This window comes from Rattus rattus, chromosome 9 (assembly GCF_011064425.1).
Source record: "Rattus rattus isolate New Zealand chromosome 9, Rrattus_CSIRO_v1, whole genome shotgun sequence".
Classification (NCBI taxonomy): Eukaryota; Metazoa; Chordata; class Mammalia; order Rodentia; family Muridae; genus Rattus; species Rattus rattus.
Window position 1 is genome coordinate 63412452 of NC_046162.1, and position 19658 is coordinate 63432109.

At 48.8% G+C, this 19658-nt stretch overlaps 3 protein-coding genes across 6 annotated transcripts; 1 reads left to right on the forward strand and 2 right to left on the reverse strand.

Moving 5' to 3' along the window:
- Positions 1-1080: 1080 nt before the first annotated feature.
- On the reverse strand, positions 1081-1867 carry Npb (neuropeptide B). Of its 3 annotated transcripts, none has more exons than XM_032912914.1 (2): positions 1465-1867; positions 1081-1413 (listed from the first exon to the last, which is right to left on the reverse strand). In XM_032912914.1, exons 1-2 carry the CDS (start codon positions 1673-1675, stop codon positions 1241-1243), a joined length of 384 nt encoding a protein of 127 aa, XP_032768805.1. In that variant the 5' UTR covers positions 1676-1867; the 3' UTR covers positions 1081-1240. The 3 variants fall into 3 exon arrangements, with proteins under 3 accessions (XP_032768805.1, XP_032768803.1, XP_032768804.1); XM_032912912.1 differs by having other exon boundaries at positions 1081-1369; positions 1445-1856; XM_032912913.1 differs by having other exon boundaries at positions 1081-1369; positions 1457-1851.
- Positions 1868-4346: 2479 nt separating this feature from the next.
- On the reverse strand, positions 4347-12785 carry Anapc11 (anaphase promoting complex subunit 11). 2 transcript variants are annotated; one of them, XM_032912206.1, is made up of 3 exons: positions 12571-12785; positions 11989-12115; positions 4347-4850 (listed from the first exon to the last, which is right to left on the reverse strand). In XM_032912206.1, the coding sequence occupies exons 2-3, from the start codon at positions 12095-12097 to the stop codon at positions 4705-4707; spliced, it is 255 nt and encodes an 84-aa protein (XP_032768097.1). In that variant the 5' UTR covers positions 12098-12115; positions 12571-12785; the 3' UTR covers positions 4347-4704. The 2 variants fall into 2 exon arrangements, with proteins under 2 accessions (XP_032768097.1, XP_032768098.1); XM_032912207.1 differs by lacking the exon at positions 12571-12785 and adding an exon at positions 12416-12524.
- A 102-nt stretch (positions 12786-12887) lies between these two features.
- Alyref (Aly/REF export factor) lies at positions 12888-16673 on the forward strand. Its single transcript, XM_032912205.1, has 6 exons — positions 12888-13188; positions 13547-13678; positions 15140-15287; positions 15881-15944; positions 16051-16225; positions 16346-16673. Exons 1-6 carry the CDS (start codon positions 12952-12954, stop codon positions 16358-16360), a joined length of 771 nt encoding a protein of 256 aa, XP_032768096.1. The 5' UTR covers positions 12888-12951; the 3' UTR covers positions 16361-16673.
- The last annotated feature ends 2985 nt before the right edge of the window (positions 16674-19658 follow it).

Consider the following 19658-nt stretch of genomic DNA (forward strand, 5'->3'; position numbering starts at 1 on the left):
TGGAACTCTCTTATCCCATGCCCTGTCAGCTGCTGAAGCGTAGACCTGCCCTGTCTCCCTTTGAGGCAGGAGACCCTTGTGAATGTTTCAAACCTAGAGTCAGGATCTGGAGAAGGGGCACACCTACCTCCAGCCTGAACAAGTCCTTGGCATTTTTTCCTTACCTCAACCCTGCTGCCTGCTAGGAATGGTAGCGCCCGCACTAGGATCCCGGGGCTGTGAAATAACCCAAGCAGTCTCAGGTCAAGGAAGCCATCTGAGTGTGCTGCTGCCTGGACCCAGGGTGGTCCCCAGGGTGACGCCGTACAGGCAGGCATGCTCTAATGCATGACTTCTAGGTGAGGTGTGGCTGATGAGGGCACCACAGAGAGGAGGATGCCCTCAACAGCAGACCCAAACCAGAGCTCTGGAACCTGAGGTGGCACTTGCCTACCTGCGTTTGCCCTGGGATAGAGGGAAAGCAAAGCAAAAGAGACCGCTGGAGGCAGAAATGGTCAGCTGTTCACCTGGCTCTGTGACCCAGAATATGTGAGGGGCGGGCCAGGGGGGCCACTGAGTCCTGTCATCTATGAAAGGCAGTCAGGCCAAGCTTCTACCTGGTGCTATGGGTGGACTTAAGGGTTCCCGCGCAGTTCAGCCCTTGCTCTGGAACTGCACACCTCAGTTGTCTTCTGATTTGTTTCACACAACAGTAGCTAAGTGCTTAGTCCTTCAAAGGAGGGGCTTCACCTGGGATGAGGCAGGGCTTTCTAAAAAGAACCTATGCACTTGGGCTGACACTGGTGGCTGTGAAAGACTGAGGGGCAGGGTGGTGGGGTCTGAGTATCCTCTGGGGGTTGTTCTAAATGGCTTGCTAGGAGCTATCTATGCCCAGTGCCTATGAAGGGGGTCACCTGTTCAGACTCTGGAGTCGGGGTGGGGACTCTATCCCCTTTCTGGCTTTGTAGAAGAAGGAAAGACCCAGCCAGGCCACAGAAGAGAAATGAAGCAATCAGCAATCGTTCACCCAGAGACGCACTCAGCCAGGCACCCACTCACAAGAGCACTTGTCTGTGTCTGCTCCATCTCCTCCAGCAACCCTTAGCAGAGACAGTTTTGCTTCTTTATTCATTTTGGAGCATGGTGGGAGTTAGGGGCCACAGGAGCCAAATCACACAGGGCCTGTGCTAGCAAGACTGGGAGTAACGGGGTGGCTGGGAGGGGGAGTCAGTGGCCGCAGCGTCGAGGTTTGGGTTGGGGTTCAGGCGCTTTGGCATTCAGCCTTGTGCAGCGACAAGAAGACGTCCGCCTTACACTGGAAAGTCCCTCGGCTGTTGAGTTGCCGCTGGCAGCTCTGCAGGTTCGGGGTCACATCTTTGACACACAGGGCCTGGGTAGGCGGTGGAGGCTGAGGGCCCGCCCCTGTCCCACCAGCTCCCGCCACCCACTGCCCGCTTGCACTCACAAGGCTTCTTACGCTTGGGCGCATCTCCAAGTTGCGCAGAGGTACCGTTCCCACCCGGAGTGCTGGAGACTCGGAACGTCGCGTGGACGGGAACCTGTGGAAACTCGACAGTAGCCCCGCAGCGCGGCCCACCGAGTAGTGGTGGGATCCTGCCGCGGGCTTGTACCACGCGAGGGCTGGCGTCAGGAGCAGCGCCAGGGCGGCGGCCACCAGCGTCCTACACCGGACCATGGAGCTGTGCGGCAGGGGCAGGCAGAATGTAGCTGCTCAAGTCTGCGAACCAGGCAGCGCTTTATATTTACAATGGGGGCGGGGACAGAGGCAGGGAGGGGGGCCGAGGAGCGGGCGAAAGGAAGGAGTGCAACAGACAGGCTGCGTGTAGAAAATGAGTGGGATCTCACACCCTGCAAGGCCCGAGAACTCAAGTCACAGATGGGGCTGAGGGTGTTTCTCCCTTCCTCAAGTGGAACTGTCCTTTTATTGACCAGATGTATCACGGTCCAAGGGTGAAATGTGGAACTGTCTTAGTTGGAGTACTACGCTGTGATGAAACACAATGACCAAAAACAACTTGAGGAGAAAAGGATTCATTTGGTTTACATTTCCTGAGTCACAGTCTGCTGTAGAAAGCCAAGTCAGGAACTGAAGCAGAACATGGAGACAGAAGCTGATGCAGGGGTCACAGAGGAGTGCTACTTACTCCTCATGGCTTGGTCAGCTTGCTTTCTTACGGGACTCAGGACCACCAGCCCAGGGATGGCACCACTCACAATTGGCTGGGTCCTCCCTCATCAATCACTAACTGATTTTTTCCAAGAGATGGCTCAGCAGTTAAAAGCACTGACTGCTCTTCCAGAGGACCCAAGTTGGATTCTCAGCACCACAGGCAGGCGGCTCCCAACTGTCTGAACTCTAGTTCCAGGGGATCAGATGCCTTCTTCTGGCCTCTATAGGAATTGGGGGATGCATGTAGTGCACAGATGATGCTCGCAGGCAAAACATCCACATATAAAATGGAAGTAAATTATGAAGAGGAAGGAAGAAAGTGTCCTATAGGCCTGCCTACAGCCTTATCTTATGAAGGCATTGTTTTTCAACTGAGGATCCCTCCCTCCTCTCAGATGCCTCTACTTTATGTCACGTGCACATAAATCTAGCCGCCATAGCCTTGCTTATTCTTTAGTCCTGTCCCAGGCTCACCAATAGGGTCTTACTCTATAACCCAGATTGGCCTGGAACTTGGAGAAAATAACTCCTACCTCATCTTCCTAAGGGCTAGGTTGGGGTTATTTTGTTTCATTTCCTTGACTGGAGATTCTGCTACTTGGCTTGTCCTTTCTGAGAAGTATCAAGCTCAGGCCCCAACCTTCAGAAAAACCTGGGCAAGCAACTCCAGACCCCAGGAGCAAGGTACTGCCCTGCCCACGGGGTTGTGGCCTAGGAAACCACTTAGCAAACAATCGTTAAATACTGGACATAAGAGGGTAACATGTAAGACATGTGTGAGGATGGGGGTGGGAGCAGAACAGGGATACCACAGTCTCTGGCAACGCAGGGCAGGCACAGGTAGATTAGAAAGACAGCATGGAGAAAGCCTCCTGAGGCCAATGGTGTAAGCTTCCTACAAGGCCTTCTGTTCCTGTCTGGGAAAGGGGCTCAGGGTGAGCACAAGCTATAGCTGGTCTATCAGGTGTCCTGACTTTTTTGGAGGAAGCAGGTGGAGTTGACCCTGGGACCAGGAGCTGCTGACAACATGAACACATCATAGAGAATCTGGGTGCTAAGGAACCCAGAATAAGTGACGTGTGTGGCCATGAGGGACTCTGAGGGGAGCGGAGGAACCTGGGAGCATAAGGATGTCAGGAGTGAGTGCTTCCTGCTGCACAGGAAGTTGCTTCAGAGAGGATGGCCCGGAATGGTGAAGCCCTCATAGAAGGTTCCTAGAAAAGGCATGGAGGACACTCCAAGGGGGTGGGCAGACTGGAGATAGAAGAAACAAGCTGACCAAGCTAGGACAGACCACACCTGCCCGCCCAAGCAGCTCCAAATCCACAAATCTAGGCTCCCTCTGCAGCGCTCCGCGATCCTTAGGCTGAGTTACACCATGAAGTGGCCTTCTTCACTCCTGATAGCTGGTGCCAGCTCCAGACCAGCATGCTCTAGATAGCCGAGTGACATGAAGTTGTCGTTTCCCAGCAGCACGGGTCTGCTTCAGGTACCCCAAGGACACCACACAGAGGTGGCAGGGAGTCTTGTAGCCAACAAACATGATGATGACACAGATGGGTGGGACCAGCCATGGTGGTCTACTCCCCAGGCTGTAGAGCTCACAGGGAGTGTGAAGGTGTTACTGGGAATGGTCAGTGAAGACAAGGTGGGGAGCTGGCCACGACTCCCGGATACCAGCAGAAATTGGTCTCTACCCAGGAGCTTAGCACACTAGGGCTGGGCTACTGTTTTCCCAATGGCTGATAATCCCCCCCACCCCCCAACCGCCATGGGAATAAAGGAGTTTCCAAATGGCTATCCTTCCCTAAGACACCAGAGGACCCACATCCTCCTACACCAGCTCTGCCTTCAGCCTGAAGAAGAGGCAAGAGACTCAAGAGCTTGCTGAAGTAGTCTTCCAAGGTCATCTGGGCATGGCCAGTGCCTGCTTAGCTATCTCTTCCTCTAACCACAGTGGCTCTGGAGGAGCAGCATCCAGCTTTGCTTAGCTAGGGGTAGGATGGGAAGAGATCCTGGGACTCCCAAAAGACTAGGGCAGCTGGTGGGCTATGTGCTGGCTGCTAGGCCCTTGACACAAACACACCCTAAAGTCTTTGCCCAGCTTGGCCCTGCCCGAGTCTCTTCCACTCTTCCTGTCGGAGCTGTGACTCAGATTATGATGAAGGTCTTGGCCGATACTTTACCAAACTGTTTATTTATGAGTGTGTTCACAGCAAAACATGCTGCAGCTGCATCAATATGTCAGGGAAAACAGGCAAGCAGAGGCCTCCAGCGGTTCAGAACTTTAATGAGTTTTACTTATTTAATAAAAGTGTCAATGTGATGGGAAAAACAAAACACCCAGCAAAGCTCCAGTCCTTGTTTCCACCTCGTCTCAGCCAAACAGAAAGCATCCTTGTCCCCAGCACAGAATGGGGTCCCTAGGCACCCCTGAGCTGTGTGGAGGGGACTCGGGATGCCCTATCTGGGGAAGGGAAGGGTGGGGCTGAGCCTGGCACAGCGCTGGGAGAAGGGAGTGGGCAGGGCAGGCTTCACTCTTTGAACTTCCACTCCTGTCGACACATGGGGCAGTGCTGCTGCACCTGCTGTGCGTTCAGCCACTTGAGGATGCAGTGCATATGGAAGCAGTGAGAGCACTGCCCCCACACCAGGGGACAGTCGTCACCAGGCACCTTACCTGCAAGAAGGGGAGACAGACAGGCCTTAGGAAGAAGACACACAGAGCATGTGACAAGCCAGGCAGGCCTCTGGGACATTAGTAAACAGCTCTAGTCCGCAGGCAGAGAGCCTCTCAGGCCTCCCACATCAGAAGAGACAAAGAGTAGGAGTGCTACCCAATTATCCCCAGACATGGCCCGCGCATAAAAAACCTGCAGTGACTCCCTCTGAGGCAAGTAAAGTGTCCTCAGAGGGGAGACCCAGCCCAGCCCAGCCCACTGGTTTCCGGTCCCTCTCTCACACCTTTCTACGGAAAGGCAGCATTAATGACCAAAGTGCTGAAGAGCTGAAAAGCCACAGCCTGAGTGGAGAACTCTGTCTTCATTGCAGACATCCTGGAACTTAGAAAGCTCCTTTCCTAGACATCAAAGATGTACTGCACTGCAGACCTTGGGGACATCGGTGTTTCTGGGACAGTTACTAGTGGGACTCATCAGCATCTGTTAACCTTCTCTTCTTTACCTGAACCCTCAACTCCTACTTCCATCCAAAGCCAGGGCCCCAGGCCACAGGCACTCTACAGGCCTGGAGAGGCTTCCTCTGTGGATTAAGTCCAAGCTGAGATGGACTGTCATAATCAGAACTAACAGGGGCTGCAGAGTTAAGGGCACTTGCTGATCTCGCCCAGAACCCAGGGTTCACTTCCCAGCCTCCGCATGACAGCTCACAGCCATTTGTACTCCAATCCTAGCAGATCTGACACCCTCTTTCGGTTCCCCCAGGCACTGCACGCATGTGGTACAGACATACACTCAGGCGAAACATGTAAAATAAAAATAGATAAGCCGGGTTGGAGATTTAGCTCAGTGGTAGAGCGCTTGCCTAACAAGCGCAAGGCCCTGGGTTCGGTCCCCAGCTCCAGAAAAAAAAAAAAGATAAGCCTTTTTAAAGTAAAATTTAAAAACAAACATGGGGGGGGCGTGTTTATGAGAAATGTAGCTTCACCAGTAGAAGGGTTGTTCAGAATGTCCAACGCCCTGCATTCTCCCCAAGCCTTACCTAAGAGGATAATCCCAGCACTCAGGAAGGGAGGTGGAGGCAAGAGGATTCAAGAGAAATGAGAGCCTGTTTAAAAACAAACATTCCTGTCTTCCAGAGCCTAGAAAACCCCACTGAAGAACGTAGCGCTCAGAGCATCTGCCCCACATCAGTTGAGCCTCACGGCACCCAGTCCACCCTGGGGGCACCAGTGCTGTGTCTTTCATATCTGTCTACCAAGCCTCTTCCTTCCTTCCTTTCTTTTTTTTCCCCTTCTTTCTTCCTTCCTTCCTTCCTTGTTTGTTTTAAAGACAAGGTTTCTCTAGGCAAGCTGGTGGAACTTACTCTGTAGACCAGGCTGGCTGAGTGCAGGGATTAAAGCCACCACTGGTGGCTGCTAACTTCAGCAGAACTCTGCTTGAAGACACTCTCTTCCAGTTAGACGTGGACCCCACTAGCTCACCGACAGGGGTTACTGAGCTGGCCCCTGTGTGAGTAATCACGAGGAGGAAGATACCATCTTGTTCTCAAGATGTCCCTGCAGGCAGCAAGCTGGAGTCATCCATGAGTGAGCTGCTGCGCTGAGGGTGACTCATGCAAGGACTTGCTAGTGCCTTGATGGAATTACTTTTAATTAAAAACCTCTTCGTAAGACTGTTGTGCCCTAAAGCCCCCAGGGTCCTAGAACAGATTTATTATGATCTTCGTAACTTAATTTTCACAGGATTTACTCTGTGAGAAAGCTAGTGCTATAGAATGCATCTAGAAAACACACTGGAACTGTCAAACACTGTCACATTAAAATTGACCCCCTCTAATTTAACATCCATGAGTTGGACGGACTAAGTTTCCCACTCTGCACAGCCCAAGTCTTCTGCAACACGCGAGACACTAAATGCGCAGCCACCTAAGATGCTTTCTGGACATCCCTTTTGTCACAGACCTAGCTGGGTTCCATAGCCCATGTATGAAATCATTTATGCTCAGGTAGGAATGGTTTACCCTGGGATCAGCAAAGCTACCTTCAATGTATAGACTCAACATCCACTCTTTGCCTGAAAGTGAGTTGCTGTAAACCTTCCTGGAAACTGTTCACAGAGTTAACAGTCTAGTGTCATTGAGTGACAGGTACTTTCCTCTGACTCTTACACTCCTATGGTTCATTTTTTGCTTCTTTGTTTGTTTGTTGTTGTTTTTGTTTTGTTTTGGAGACAGAGTCTTAGTATGTAGCCCTGGCTTTCTTTGTGGTAGGAGATATCAAACTTCAGGTAATCAGGTCCTTTTAATAACAACAGCAACTCACAGCACAGAAAGCTGGGATAGAAGGTCCAACAGCAGATCAGCAAAACAAATGAAACATTTCTCACACATTTTTAGACCCAGGTGAAGGTCTCTGAGCTCAACACATTAGTGAAGGCACTATGGCTGATCCTCACTTTGGAAGCAGCTTCCATGACGTAAAAGAAACAGAACATCCTTGCCTTAGTTAGGACTTTACTGCTGTAAACAGACACCATGACCAAAGCAACTCTTCTAAGAACAATTAATTGTGGGCTGGCTTACAGGTTCAGAGGTTCAGTCCATTATCATCAAGGCGGGAACATGGCAGCATCCAGACAGGCACCGGGTAGGAGGAGCTGAGAGTTCTACATCTTCATCTAAAGACTGCTGGCAGAATACTGGCTTCCAGACAGCTAGTATGAGGGTCTCAAAGCCCACATCTACAGTGACACACCTACTCCAACAAGGCCACACCTTCAAATAGTACCACTTCCTCGGCCAAGCATATTCAAACCATCACATTCTACTCCCTGGTCTCCATAGGCTTATTCAAACACATGAATCTATGGGGGGGGAGGCATATCTAGCCATAACACAATTAAAAAAAATACATTTAGTCCAATTCCCAAAGTCCCCATATTCTATAGCAGTGTCAAAAATGTTAAAAGTACAAAGTTCAAAGTCTCTTCTGAGATTCATCCAATCATTTAACTGTAATCCCCAAAGCAAGACAGGAAACCAGCTGGGCAAACTCCAAACTCTGCGTCTCCATGTCTGATGTCAAAGCAGTCTTCAGATCTTCAACTCCTTTTACATCTTTGTTCACTTTAAGAAACTTCTTCCTGGGGTTGGGGATTTAGCTCAGTGGTAGAGTGTTTGCCTAGCAAGCCCTGGGTTTGGTCCCCAACTCCGAAAAAAAGAAAAGAAAAGAAAAAGAAAGAAACTTCTTTCTCCTGGGCTGGTTCCACTCCCTGTTAGCAGCTTTCCTCAGCAGATAGCCCACAGCACTGGCATCTCTAACATCTTGGGGTCTCCAAGGCAATGTCAATGTTACAGTTCTTGTTTCAATATCTGGGATCCACACATGATCTTCTGGGTTCCTTCAAAGGGCTGGCATCACTTCTCCAGCTCTGTCCTCTGTAGCACTCTAAGCTCAGGTTGATCCACTCCACTGCTGCTGCTGTTCTTGGCGATCATCCCATGGTACCGGCATCTCCAATGCACTGGGGTCTTCCTCTCATGGGTTCTCTTCTTGGTGCCAAGCCTCAGACCATTTGCATGACCCCTTCAGTCCCGGGCCATCAACTGTAACTGAGGCTGCACCTTCCCCAATGGCCTTCCTTGGCCTCTCACAGTGCTGAGCCTCAGCTGCTCTCCATGATCCCTTCATGACTTCAAAACCAGTGCCACCTGCATGACCCTCACACATTACCAAGTACAGCCGCAGCACGAGGTACAACCTTGGCTACCTCTGGAACACACTTTCTTGTGTTCTCAGAAAACACTTCCCAGAAGATTTTACCTCAGAGATGCTGGTCTCTCTTTAATCACCACCAACTTCTTAGCTCCAGCTGACCAGAATCAATTGTCCCAGTAGTCTCCTTCTCCTCTTGACTATAAAGCCAGAGACACATGGCTGAAGCTGCCGAATTCTGCTGCTTGCTGGGGCTGGAACATGGCTCCCTTATTCTACTATCAGTTTTGTCTTGTCTTTTTTTTCCAACTCCCTGTCTGCCTAAGCTTGGCTGTGCAGGATCTTGCTCTGTTGATTGACTTTGAACACAGAGATCTGCATGGCTCTGTCTCCTATAATACAGGGATTAAAGGTTTGTACCACCATGTCTGGATTTAAACTTTTCTTCATCTAAAACCTGCTTTGTCTCAGGCTGGCCTTGAACTTAGAGACCTGTTTGGCTATTGCCTCCCGGAATTAAAGGTGTGTGCCTCCATGCTTGGATCCAAACTTAGCTGGGTGGGATCCTGCCCCAAGGTTGCTATTCCCTTAATTCAATTTAACATCCTCGCACACAGGATTCAGTTCCATTTCACTTCCTGGTGTCCCTTTAATACTGAACCATACATTTTGTATTTTTCCTTTCTCATTAGAATGCTCTTCATAAGAGTGACCACACAACAGAATTTACACCAGGTACTTAAAGACTTCCTTTTCCAAAGCAATTAATCTAAATGTCTTCACCTTAGCCTCAAGCAGACTCTTCAGACAAGAACAAAAAGCAGCCACATTCTTTACCAAAATACCACAAAAACAACCTCTAAGTCAAAATTCTTCTCCACCGAAACTTCTTGGTCTAGATCAGCACAGCTCAAGCCACTGCAACAAAGTCTTCCATATTCCTTCTGGGATAGCCCATTAAGCCCCCCTTATAGCATTCCAATGCTTTACAAATCAAAGTCCCCAAATCCACATTCTTCTTAACAAAAGTACAGTCAAGCCTATCACAGCAATATCCCAGTCCATGGTACCAACTTCTGCCTTAGTTAGGGTTTTACTGCTGTGAACAGACACCATGACCAAGGCAACTCTTACAAGGACAACACTTAATTGGAACTAGCTTACAGGTTCAGAGGTTCAGTTCCTTATCAGCAAGGCGGGAACAGGGCAGCATCCAGGTAGGGATGGTGCAGGAGGCAGTGAGAATTCTACATCTTCATCTGAAGGCTGCTATTATATTGAATTTCTGGTAGCTAGGACTGGGGTTTAAACAACCGAACCCACAGTGACACACCTATTCCAACAAGGCCACACAGTGCCATTCCCTGGGCCAAGTGTATTCAAACCATGAGAATCCTTACAGGTGATTTTGGTAGTTTGTTTTTTTTGTTTTGTTTTTTTTTTTTTTTTAAAGGGATATGTATCTCACTATGTAGCCCTCGCTGGAACTCACTACGTAGTCCAGGCATGAGGAGGCCTTTAATCCCAGCACTCAGTAAGTAGAGGCAGGCAGATCTCTGTGAGTTCAAGGCCAACCTAGTCAACAGAGTGGAGTTCCAGGATAGCCAGGGCTACATAGAGAGACCCTGTCTCAGAAAACAAAACAAAAACAAAAACAAAGACAACGTCTAGATTTGTTTTTCCCAAAATAAAAACTCTTGTGTGCTTAGTTACTAATCACAAGTGATACAGACAAAACTTAAACCGGAAAAATCAAGAACTTAAGAGACTCACACCTCTTTGATTACATCAAGACGATTAAATCTTGGCTGATCCAGATGATTAAATCTTGGCTGATCCAGGTGATTAAATCTTGGCTGATCAAATTTAGTTTCAAGCTAGGCATGGTAGTATTGTATAGCCAGACGTTTTGCTATTTTGTAGGTTTTTCTTTCTTCACCCTTTCAACCCCCCAACTCTAGGTAGGAGAGAAAAAAGGATAAAGAGAGGAAGGGGGTGTTGTGTGACTATATTGTTCCTGCTGACTGGAGTTCTTTGGAGCAAGTCTGGTCTTCACAGTCAGGGTATCTAATCTTTCTCTTAAATTCCTGTTTCTTCTTTGTGCTAGACTACTTAACAAATCCCCACAAACCACACTAGCCCGTATCTGGGTTCTGCCATGTATTTATCCTCTGAAAATTCCCTCAGAAACTCTCTGCAAACCTCTCTGCTGCTGCGAAGCACTGGAGGCCGCCCCCGGTCCCGCACGTGGATTAAAACAAAAACGCATCGTTAATATAGTATTTCTGTGGTTTTAAAGAAAGCAAAATTCTCACTATAGCGGACACCCTTATTCCCAAGGCTCAGGAGTCAAAGGCAGGAAGATCTCTGTGACTTTGAGACCAACCTGGTTTACATAGGGAGTTTCAGACCAGCCAGGGCTATATGAGATCCTGTCTCAAAAGATAAATGTGTTTTTATCTCAACGCAAACACTTCTGCTTCATATAATGTACCAGGAACATAGAGCCATGCAAACAAAAAGCGTGAGAGACCTTTTGCACTCTGCAAAACAATAAATCATAAAACTCAAGCACCTTCAAAACAGAAGCAGAGTAAGATGAGGCTCTTTAGATCAAAGATGATAAGAGACCAACAATAGTGAGGTGCTGCATGTGGCCCAGACCCCAATAATAAGACATTAGGGAGCAGATGTTGGACGGGGGATGCCATAGCAGTAAGACCTGGCTTAAGTGTGTTTACAGTTTATAAGCATCTATTTAAAGTTTACAATTCCTAAGCACAAAAGCCCAGCCAACATGACAATATGATAATCACTGTCTGGACTTCAATTTGCTTGGCAGGGGTATCCTAATTTGTTCTGCCTTATTTTGAGAAAATACAAACTGAAAGTACTACTCTGAGAGGTTAAGGGAATGACAGACCTTCACTATGTAAACTAGGCAGACTTAAACCTCAAGATCCTCTTGCCCTTGTCTCTCCTAAGTGCTGTTATGATCTGTGGTCTGTGTCACCATGCCTTGGCTAAAACAAAAGTGTTTTTGTTTGATTGACTCTCTGTTTTTGCAACAGAGTCTCACTGTGTAGCTCTGACTGGCCTGTAACTCAGAGATCCACCCGTCTCCGTTTCTGCTTCTCAAATGCTGACATAACAGGTATTTGCGACCATGCTGGATGGGATCTTTAGACAAACGTGGGCTTGAAGTATTCTGCTTCTCTTCTGCCAACTTTCCTTCAGGAAATGGAAGCTAAAACCCACGGTTTTGTTTTTGTTTTTTCTGGTCTTTTATTAAGACAGGGTTTTTCTGGGTAGCCCTAGCTATCCTGAAACTTGCACTGTTGACCAGGCTGAACTCAAAACTCAGAGAGGGTTTTTCAAGGCTAGTAGGGCAGCCCCGAAGTTCTTCGAGCACAGAGCCACTTACAGTCTGGACAGCAGCCATTGAACGCCATCCTGCAGATGCCGCAGTTCTCATCATTGGCTACCCAGAGCCAAGTGGCCACACCATTCCAACACTTAATTTTCACCTTCATGACAGCAGAGTCTGTGACCTGAGGGAAGAGGATTACGTACCTATTAGTATGTAACACTACAGCACCTGAGCATTAAAGTCGTGTACTCCAAATTTTAAAAAAAAAAAGCACGTATCTGTCTGTAAAGAAGGCAAGAAGAGCCTCTGGAAGCAATAGCTCGCTTCCGAGTTTGTTTTGCCACGTTCAAGAATGTCTATAAAAATCTGACCCAGGTCTTTAATCCGGGGGCAAAAGCAGATCTCACTGAATTCAGCCAAACAGGAAACAAAAACAAACAAAACCTCTGCACCCACGAAAAACATATTGGTTTTCCCTAACCAGGGCCTCGCTTTTAAAAGGAATTGGAAGAGTGACAGTCACTAATCCTCGAAGTTACAGCTGGATTGCAGACGCCAGCTCCTTAGGAGACAGCCTTCGAACAAACAAAACCCAAATCGGACCCACGGACCCGCCCGGACCCATTGGAATCGCACCTGAGGGGACTCCGGAGAAGGGGAGCGCTCACTGCGTGGCACCCAGGCGACGCTGAGGGTCTTCCGGCCTCCGGGGGAGGTGCAAGCAGGCCCCGCCCCCTCCTCGCCCTCGCACCTTCACCACCTAATCACGAGGCGCCCCGCCCTTCCGTTGCCTCCGCGCGGGAAGGTATAAAAACGACCGTGCCGCGTCTGGCTCCTCAGAAGGAGCGCCAGCCGCCTAAGAGAACTGTACGTAAGCGCTCTTCTGGTCCGCGCGCGCCGAGACCAATCAGTAGGCGCCTCAGACCCGGGACGCCGGAACGCAGAGGGAGGCGCAGGAAGTGACGCTACAGCGTGCTGACGCGCGGGCTCGATACGAGGCCCGAATCCGCGCCCGCCATGGCCGACAAAATGGACATGTCTTTGGACGACATCATTAAGCTGAACCGGAGCCAGCGAGGAGGCCGCGGCGGGGGCCGGGGTCGCGGCAGGGCCGGCTCCCAGGGCGGCCGCGGCGGCGCAGTGCAGGCCGCCGCGCGGGTGAATCGAGGCGGCGGGCCTATGAGGAACCGGCCCGCCATCGCCCGCGGCGCCGCAGGCGGCGGCGGCAGGAACCGACCGGCACCATACAGCAGAGTGAGTACGGGGACGTGCGGCACGGACCGGGGCGGGGGGGCGCTCGGCACGACGGAACCGGGAGAGCGCCCTGCGAGGCTCGCGGGAACTGCAGCGAAGGGGTGGGCGGGGGCGAGGCCGCGCGGCGAGGCCGGGCCTGAGGCCGGGATCTTCCGGGAGGCTTTGTCCGGTCCTGGTCCAGCCTCATGGCGGCGGGGGCTGCTGTGAGAAAAGTTTGGCGGCCGCAGTGGAGCGGTGAATCTGGGGTACTCTCCGGGCTCCTCGACCTTGGCCGCGGGCCGACATGAGAGGGTCGCTGAGGTGTTTAGGGCTCCTGGGTGAAGGATCAGGAGTCTCTGACCTTACGGTTTTTCTTCAGCCGAAACAACTTCCCGACAAGTGGCAGCACGACCTATTCGACAGCGGCTTCGGGGGTGGAGCCGGCGTGGAGACGGGTGGGAAGCTGCTTGTGTCAAACCTGGATTTCGGAGTGTCAGACGCTGATATTCAGGTAGGAGTCTGGAGCTGTCCGCTATACTCATCCCACACAGACGTGTGGTCCAGAATCACTTAAGGATTGGAATCTGCCCTCCCCCAGGCTGCCCAAGGGCCAGCCGCTGTCACCCTGAGAGGCTTGGCCTCAGAAACAGTTGTGTCTCCTGTGTTTGATTGAACACGACCGATAAGCCAGGCTGCAGTTAAACTGTGTACCCCTAAAAATGAGTCTTTTCTGCTGTACAAACCATGAACATCAGCCCTCTGCCAGAACTTCCAGTTTCTAACCCACACAAACTGGCCATAACAGAGGTTCCAATATGACAGAAGCTGCTTGCTTCTCAGATCTTGTGCCCATTATAGTGAACTGATTGGATAAGGAAGGTCTTTCCCCAGATACCCGACAGCATTCTGTGGGCTTTCCAGCCTGAATCCCTGTATCTTAACTGGTGATCTTTTCTGGGTCTCATCAGGGCTTGTGGTCCTCCATACCTTTGAAATATTTTTTTCTCCCCCCACCCCTTGGATTTTTTTTTTTTTTTTAAACTGGACTTCAAAGGCATTTAGAGTTTTCTGGTTACAAGGCAACTTTTTAGGAGATGGTTTTCCACATAGCTGGAGCTGGGTCGGGTGTACTGGGCCTTTCCATGTACCATTTCCCAGAGCTCAGCCATTTGGCCTTGCCATGGGAGGAAAAAACAAGGCTAGTGAGTACTCAGTGTCTCAACACTTTTTTTAAGGTGGTTTCTGGCATCCACTGGAAACAACTTTTGGTGAACTCCACTTCCCACCCCAGTATGTGCCTACAGCTGAAGTGCCTCACACTGTGGGTTCCCTCTCCACCTCCCAGGCTGCCTGAAGTCAGGGCAGGTTCCATGGTGCATTTGACTTCAGACTTTGCAGCAGGCTTGAGTAGGAGGAGAGGGAAAGGTGAGCTAGAATCTGCCTTTGGGGTAGGGGCTGGGTCACAGCTCCCAAATCAATTGAGTTGTCTGCTCTATGGAAAGTTTTAGTTTTGGCCTCTTCTGTTTGGTGAAACAGCCATTAGGCAACTTGTAGGTACCCTTGGTGAAAGAGGTTTCTTAATCTTTTGTCTTGTGACAGGGCTTTGTGTCTTCGCTCACCTATGTCATGGTGTAGTTACACAGTCCCAAAATGGACAGGAACCCCGGTGTTTGTGAAAGTTGCCGTTTCTCTTGATATAGAACATCCTTTCCCTCAGCTCTTTTTTTTTTTTTTTTTTTTTTGGAGCTGTGGACCGAACCCAGGGCCTTGCGCTTGCTAGGCAAGTGCTCTCCCACTGAATGAGCTAAATCCCCAACCCCTCCCTCAGCTCTTAATTGCACTGCCTTGCCCCCTTCCTGAGTGGCTGTCAGTAAAGTACTTCAAGCACAAGTGCTCATAGCAAGTGTTGCTAAGCTACTAGAAGGAAAATGGCTTCATTGCTCTGCTAATTTTTACTCTTTCCACTTCGCAGGAACTGTTTGCCGAGTTTGGAACGTTGAAAAAAGCTGCTGTGCACTATGATCGCTCTGGACGAAGTTTAGGGACAGCAGATGTACACTTTGAACGGAAAGCAGATGCCCTGAAGGCTATGAAACAGTACAATGGTGTCCCTTTGGATGGTGAGTCTGGGGCTGGGCCCTGGATGCCTGTGGGGCTTGTGGAGTTTGGGGCTGGCACCTCTCCCTGTAGGAATATGGGCTGCCCCTGTGGCTGAGGACACTTTGCATTTGCCCCTTTGTCTCTCTCTTCCATTCTGCCACCTCTCATGCTGCCCCACACATCTGGACCAACCTCTTGTGAACCCCCATCCAGCAAGCTACATCCCTCCCCTCCTTGATCTCCTTCCGGAAGATTCACTTCTGTGAAGCCTTCTCAGAACCGCCATAGTACAACCTGAGTGCGGGGCTGTAGTCGTAAAGACAAAGGTACCTGTTCTTCTTCCGTCAGGTCACCCACACCTGTCTGCCCATGAGCACCCTGAACACCTGACCAAACAGCCCTCCTAGCCTGAGCTGAGAACGAGTGAGGAGGTGTTGGTGGGGTTACTATTGCACTTCATTTCCCACCAGGCTCTCCAGGCCATTTATCTTGTTGGGGGCATTGGAGACGCACAGAGGCCCTTTCCAGAGCTTGCATGGAGACCAGGGTGTGGTGCCCTCTTGGTCAGCTTCAGAGCCTCTGGAGTAAGACTTCTTGTGTTCTTTTACCATAGGCCGCCCTATGAACATCCAGCTTGTCACATCACAGATTGATACACAACGAAGACCTGCACAGAGGTAAGTTCTGTGGTTCTTGGAGATGGGGAAAGGCCTCTGGTTTTTGATAGTGCCACCCACAGGCCTTGCCAGATAGCTCACAGTGAGTTCTGTTTTCCTCTGTTAGCATAAACAGAGGCGGCATGACAAGAAACCGTGGTTCTGGCAGTTTTGGTGGTGGCGGCACCAGGAGAGGCACACGTGGAGGCAGCCGGGGAAGAGGTAGAGGTACCGGCAGGAACTCAAAGCAGCAGCTTTCTGCAGAGGAGTTGGACGCACAGCTGGATGCTTACAATGCAAGGGTAAGTTGAGTCCCTGGGTTCAGAGAGAGGACTGGGTGGAGCTGAGTGATCTACTGTGGTAACCTCTTAAAGCCAGTGGAGTCAGGGACCTCCTTAGTGAACCTTCCCCCTCTCTTGCAGATGGACACCAGCTAAACAACCAAGCAAATCCGCACAAGTAACAGGACCCAGAAGCCTCGTCTTGACGCCTAGAGGGAGGGTTGGCAACTGGACTGTGCAGACAATGGTGGATTTGTTTTTGTTTGTTTCTTTTTTTTCCTGTTTTAAATAGGATCTAAAAACTCATGTAAAGGTTTTTTTTTTTTTTTTTTTTTTTTTTTTTTTTAAATTCTGAAACAGACCTGTTTTTTATTGAGTTATTTTGGGATAAATTTTACTGGTTGCTGTTGTGGAGAAGGTGGCATTTTCACCTTTGCCATAATAAAATAGAAATGTGTGTAGAACTGGAGCTGTCTGGTCCATCCTGCTGTTAGAGTCTCTGTGGCTGTAGCTAGTACTTGGTATGACATTTAGGTTATTTAGTGCCTGGGAGTCTGTGGGTTAGGCCTGTCTCCTTCCCTACTGTTCTGATGCCTCACTCTAACTGGATAGGTGGGAAGCTTACAGAGCAGCAGTGTCCTTTGGGCTGGCACTGCCTGTGCATTTTGCCTGCACCATAAGTAGATGAGGGGTATGGGGCGGTCTGCTGAATGGAATCTGGAGACGTGACCCATAAATTCCTGGACTGCTCCTTTGCCTTATGCTTCATCAGAGAAACCTGGCTTCAGCTTTGAACCTGCGATGTTTCCTTCATGTTTTTCTGTCTTGTTATATTGACAAGGAAAAAAAGGTGCTTCCTTATTTGTGTAGTCAATCCTTGGGTGACGCTAGTTGGCATTACCAAAATCTGAGGATCCCTAAATTTTCATGTAAAGTAGCCTAGTGTTGGCTTAGAATCTATGCACAATCTCAGGCTTTTTCAAAGTATGTTGTATTGTTTAGGGAGGGCAAATGTCTAGCACATGTGCAGTCTTCATTTGGAATACTTTTGTTCTTGACTCTGCAGACAGTTGTATAATAATAGCTAATGCAAACTGAGGCAAAAACCAATTTCCAAAAGGGTTGGGGTAGAAGATAAAGTGTTTTGGCTGCTTCAGTGGGTTGGAGGCCGGATTTTGAGGAGTGTGGCTGAGAAATGGAGGTTTGAAACTTGTCCCTAGTGTCTCAGGGCTAGAGGTTGGTGAACATAGGTGACAAGCCCCAGAAGCAAAGTACTCTTAAGGACTGGACTGCTAGAACTTTTGCTTCGTGCAGAATGGAGAACACATCATGACTCTTAATGTTAATTTATTTCGGTTTTGTCCAAATGCATGTACATACACATGAGTAGAGGACAACCGTAAGTGGTCCTCGGAAGCTATCCACCTTGTTTCTTTAAGATGGGAGGCCTTACTAGGACCTGGACTCTCCAATTAGGCTATGTGCTGCTGGTATTGCAAATGCATCCCACCACACCTCGCTTTTTATGTCTTTGATGAGAATTTGGGGATCTGAGCTTATCCCAGACTTTTGACATTGCCCTCTCAGCTTTCAACTTGAGTGGCGGTGACTCCCAGGTTTCACATCAGGTAGCTGAGTCTTAAGTTTTGGCTTTTGTGAGCAAGGGGTTTCCAAACCACCTGGGCTAAGGTGTAATCCTGCCTTTAGGCATCAAGTGTTAAATCTTATATGGGCTTCAGTATTAGATTCAGTGGTTCAAGGTATATTCAGAAACTTCTAATCGTGTTACATTGCTCAGTCTTTATCTTGCAGCAGGGCCCTCAGGTGAATATTGATTTACTTTTCCATTTAACAAACTAGTAGTTTAGTAGACAAAACAAATGAGGAATTGAGTATAATGTAACAAGGAAAGGCACAGTATAGTCTTGGAATACTTCTGTCTGTGCTGTTGGGCAGTGTTTGTGAAGGACTTGGTCTATTCCTTGGGTTCTATGGACTATTCTACATGAATATCTTCCCCCTTCCAAAATTCAGTTATAGAATCTTTTACAATTCTGTTACTGTGTATAGGTATTCTGCTTGCGAGCATGTCTTGTACCATGTATGAGCATTACCTTAGAGACTGGAAGAGGGTGGGTTGGTTGGCAACAACCTGTGTTGGGGGGCTGAGAAAACCAGAGTCCTCTAGAAGAGCTCTTAATTGACCAGCCATCTTTCTGGTCCCTAGTGATATATTTTTTTTATTAAAAAATTAATTTATTTACTCAACACTAAGTGTTTTACATCACCTAGTTTTGCCATGATCCTCAAGCTGCAGCAACCCCAGTGCTAGGATTAGGTATAGGTGTGCTCCACCACATTCAACTTAGGGTAACTCTTTTTTTACCTTTGGTTAAGAATGGGAAGAACAGTCATTAGGCTGCCCTGCAAGTGTCAGTCCTCTTGCCACAGCCTTCCAAATGCTGAGGTTGCCAGCAAGTATCACCATAATCAACTTTGAGAAATTGAAAACTTCCAAATAGTTGTAACATGTTAGATTTGAGTTTCTTGATTCTAGGGCCTGCTATGTAGCTCTGGCTGATCCAATACTTACTGGGTGGAGTCCAGGCTGGCCTTGACCTTAGTGGCTTACAGTTCTTTACTTAGAAGCATTGACTTTGCTCTCTAGTGGATTTATAAGAAGTTGATTTTGTTGCTGGGCCCAGTGGTGCATGTATACTTCCTGTGATCCCAGCTACTCAGGAGTCTGGTGTGGGAGGATCACTTGAACTCTGTAGTTCAAAATGAGTCTGGGCAGTGTTGCAAGTCCTTGTTTTTAAAATTTGGATTTGATAAATAAATGTTTGTATTCAAGTTGTACAAAGTCACAGTTCGTTATACCTCTTCTCTTTATATTGCTTAATGTTATGGCTATAAAATTTAGATCTGGAGTATCTACCAAAAACATGCGTGCTGAAAGCTTGGCCACTAATGCCAGTATTCAGAAGGCAGAGGGAGGAGGATCTCTGAATGTGTGTGAGCCCAGCCTGGTCTACAGGACATGTTCCAGGACAGTGAGGGCTACATACATAGGGTGCTCTGTCTCAGAGCACCCACACAATACACATTCCACTGTCAGAGTGGGTAGAACTTTTAGGAGGTTGAAACTTATGATAGTATTTAGGTCATTGGAACGATATCCCTGAAGGAGACATTAGCACGTAGCCTTCCCTCTTCCTATTAATTTCCTTTTACGTTTATTTACTGGGTGTGTGTATATATATTTGCAAATGTTCTCTGCATATGTGTGGAGGTCAGAAGTATTCCATCTGTGGGTTTTAGCAATCAAACTTCATTCTTGTAGCAATTGTCTACTCAATGAGCCATCTTGCTAATAATCCCTCTTCCATTCCTGGCAACTGTGAAGTTAACTTCCTCTGCCATGGTCTTTCACCTTAATGAACCCTGCTGTTTC